At 38.6% G+C, this 3,489-nt stretch overlaps 1 protein-coding gene across 1 annotated transcript; it reads left to right on the top strand.

The window, feature by feature from the left end:
- The first annotated feature begins 606 nt into the window (after positions 1-606).
- On the top strand, positions 607-2,747 carry LOC109184304 (zinc finger BED domain-containing protein RICESLEEPER 2-like). Its single transcript, XM_019334301.1, has 4 exons — positions 607-1,338; positions 1,420-1,963; positions 2,197-2,258; positions 2,715-2,747. Exons 1-4 carry the CDS (start codon positions 607-609, stop codon positions 2,745-2,747), a joined length of 1,371 nt encoding a protein of 456 aa, XP_019189846.1.
- The last annotated feature ends 742 nt before the right edge of the window (positions 2,748-3,489 follow it).

Genomic DNA, 3,489 nt, shown 5'->3' with positions numbered 1-3,489 from the left:
ATTTGGTGATATATTCATATATTATGCTATTTGTTGGTGGAAGCCTTTTACAAACTGATTTCTAAGTGTTGATTTTGTGAAATCTGGATTTTATGCCATGCAAATTTGTAATCTAACAATCCGAGTTAAAGGCTAAAATGTGAAATCTCCAGTGAGGGCAAATGCCTTTATTGTGCCAAAATTTATAAATGTGAAAGTAAAAAGCATGGCACTTCCTCTTTGAAAAACCATATGAAGGCCTGCCTAAAAAATCCTCATTGTAAGGACACAAGGCAATCTCTTCTCACCTTTAATGCCTCTGGAACAGAAGTTTCTGAGGGGGTTTTGGGGACTTGGGTTTTCAACCAAGAGGATATTAGGAGGGCATTGTGTGAGATGATCATTGTTGATGAACTTCCCTTTAGGATTGTTGAGGGAAATGGCTTTAGGAAATTCATTTTAGTTGCTTGTCCTAGGTTTCAAATCCCTTCTAGGTGGACCATTTCTAGAGACATTTATCAGATTTACCTAGATGAGAGAATAACCCTAAAAAAGTTGTTTAAGGTGAGCACCCAAAGGGTCAGCTTGACCACTGATACATGGACCTCTGTCCAAAGGATCAATTACATGTGCATTACTGCACATTTCATTGATGATCAGTGGAAGCTAAACAAAAAGATCATTTCCTTTGTCCCAATTTCTTCTCATAAGGGAGAGTACATAGCCAAAGCCCTTGAGAGTTGTCTTCTTGATTGGGGGATTAAAAATGTCTTCACTGTTACTGTTGATAATGCCTCTTCAAATGACACAGCTTTGGGGTTTTTCAAGAACAAACTTCTATCTTGGGGTGGGTCTTCTGTTAGGGTTCAATATATGCACATGAGGTGCATAGCCCATGTGTTGAACTTAGTGGTCCAGGATGGGTTGAGATATGCAGGTCCTTCTGTTAAGAAAGTTAGAGATGTTGTGAGATGGGTGAGGAGTTCTCCTGCCAGACTTAAGAAGTTTAGAGAGATTGCTGTGCTTAATGGGGTGGAAGCCAAATGTGCATTACAACTTGATGTTCCAACAAGATGGAACAGCACATACATGATGCTTAACACTGCCCTTCAATACCAGAGGGCCTTTGAAGCTTATGAGAATGATGCCTCATTGAATGCTGACTTATCTGATTCTATTCCAAATTTTATGGATTGGCTTTCTGTGCAAAGCTTAGTCCATTTCCTGAAAGGCTTCTATGAGATGACTGTGAGAATATCTGGTTCTCTCTATGTCACTTCAAATACTTTCTTTTCTGAGATTTCTGACTTAGGTTGCATGCTGGATGACATGGTTAACTCTGTTTCAACCTCTGAAAAGGTAAACACTAAACTGTTAACATTTTTCTGAATGTGTTTGTATGCATCTGTTAATTTTTTCTGTGTTATGTCTGTTTTATAGGAAATGGGGTCCCATATGAAACAAAAATTTGAAAAATATTGGGGAGATCCTGAAAAAATGAACTTCTTGATATTCTATGCCAATATTTTGGATCCTAGGGATAAGATTGAGTACATGCCTGCCCAATTTGCCCAGTTGTATGGTGATGAAAAAGGAAAATCATGCTTTGAAAATGTTCAATCTTCTATGGTTCTGCTGTTTAATGATTATACAGCCACCTACCATGTGCAGTCTGCATCCCCTACTGTGCAACCTACCCAATCTGAACCTGTCCATTCTCAAACTTCAGTTGGAAAACCTCAGGCTAGAATGAAAAGCCAGCTTAAAAAACAGAGAATGGAGACTGGTGGAAGCAGTAAAGAAACTGAACTCCAGATTTATCTAAGTGAAAAATTAGTGGAAGATGAAGAAAATGTGGACTTTGATGTCCTAAGATGGTGGAAGGTTAACAGTGATAGATTTCCTATACTCTCTAGAATGGCAAGGGATGTGCTGGCTGTTCCCATTTCAACTGTTGCCTCTGAGAGTGCATTCAGTACTAGTGGTAGGGTATTAGATCCCTTTAGGAGTTCCTTAACTCCTAAAATTGTTGAAACCCTAGTATGTGCACAAGATTGGTTGAGGGCACCCAATCATCCAATCTCTGTTGAGGAAAACTTGGATGATGTTGAAAGACTAGAGAAGGGTACCTTTTCTAACTTTTTAGGTTTCAACTTTAGAAATTGTTAATTGTTACCTTTATTCTAAACTATTTTTTTGTTTATCCTTTTTGTGCAGAATTGTCCACTGGAGCTGCTGGTTCTTTACCAAGTGCTGTTGGAACACTCCCAACAATTGCTGTAATACTTTTATATAACATTGCTTTCTGACTTTCTGTTTAGTTTGATTGATAAATGTGTGGACTCTTTGAGGCAACTCAGGTAAGATTCCAGAACTGCTAATTGCTAAGTGGCTTGGTAACTTTTTTATAAATGTTGTTGCCCTTAGGCCTTAGCCCCTTACTCAGTTACATCTCTGGAATTCTGGTATATCACTTCCCTTCCTCTCATATTCTCCTTTCTGTTTAGTTATTATGGCTATGATGATGCTTCCACCATTTGTCTGAATTAAAAGGACTTTGGGTGTTTGGTATGTTGCTCTGAGACAAAACTCATGAAGCAATTTCCCCCCAACTCTAAAATGATATGAAAAAAAGCAATCTGAGCCTATCTTATTAATTATTATTAGTTCTCTACTTCTCTTTGTCTTTATTGGCTTTAAAGTTTAAATCGTTTAATGGTTTTATAATTGAGCAGGAAGATGAGGAATGGATGAATGCTGATTGGTGAATGCTGAATGCTGACTGCTGAGTGCTTTAGTAATTAGTATTTAGTACTTAGTAGTTTAGTGTTGTTGATTTTCTCATTTTGTGAACTTCATTTTTGCTTTTTGAACTGCAATATGTAATTATGTAATTATGTATGTAAATGCCTACATAACTTTGGTAATTTAGTTTAGGGTTATTACAATATTACTTATTAAGTTTCAACATTTTTAAAGTTTTTTTTTTTATTTTGGTATGTTTTATAATCCGACTACAAACCGAAATCCGAACCCCAACCCGACCGTATCCGAACAGGTGAAATCCGAGAGGATTTCCCTCTTAATTCGAATGGATTGGGGTAGTTTTCCCCAATCCGAAATCCGATCGGATGGACGGATTGGCCATCCGATCCGTCCGAACCCGACCGATGCTCAGGCCTAGCGGTTGGGACGAACGCTAATAATGAAATCTTTCCACTGACCTATTCCATTATTGATGTTGAAACCGTAACCAGCTGGAGTTGCTTTTTGGAACTACTGGCATCACATATCTTTCCCCATCACGAGTCTATGTGCATCGTTTCGGATCAGCATGCGGGACTCGACGCGGCGTTTAGGGATTTGAGTGTCTTACAACCTCCACGTGTACAACGCCGCTTTTGTCTTAGACACGTTCGTAGTAATGTGATGACCAAGTCGTCGAGGAATCCTGATTTGAGATCTTTAATATGGGAAGCTGGAACTGCAGCCACACATCGGGAGTTTTGG

Source organism: Ipomoea nil, unplaced genomic scaffold, assembly GCF_001879475.1.
Source record: "Ipomoea nil cultivar Tokyo-kokei standard unplaced genomic scaffold, Asagao_1.1 scaffold1259, whole genome shotgun sequence".
In the NCBI taxonomy this organism is placed as follows: domain Eukaryota; kingdom Viridiplantae; phylum Streptophyta; class Magnoliopsida; order Solanales; family Convolvulaceae; genus Ipomoea; species Ipomoea nil.
The sequence above is the reverse complement of the archived record's forward strand: the minus strand, read 5'-3'. Positions and strand labels throughout refer to the sequence as shown.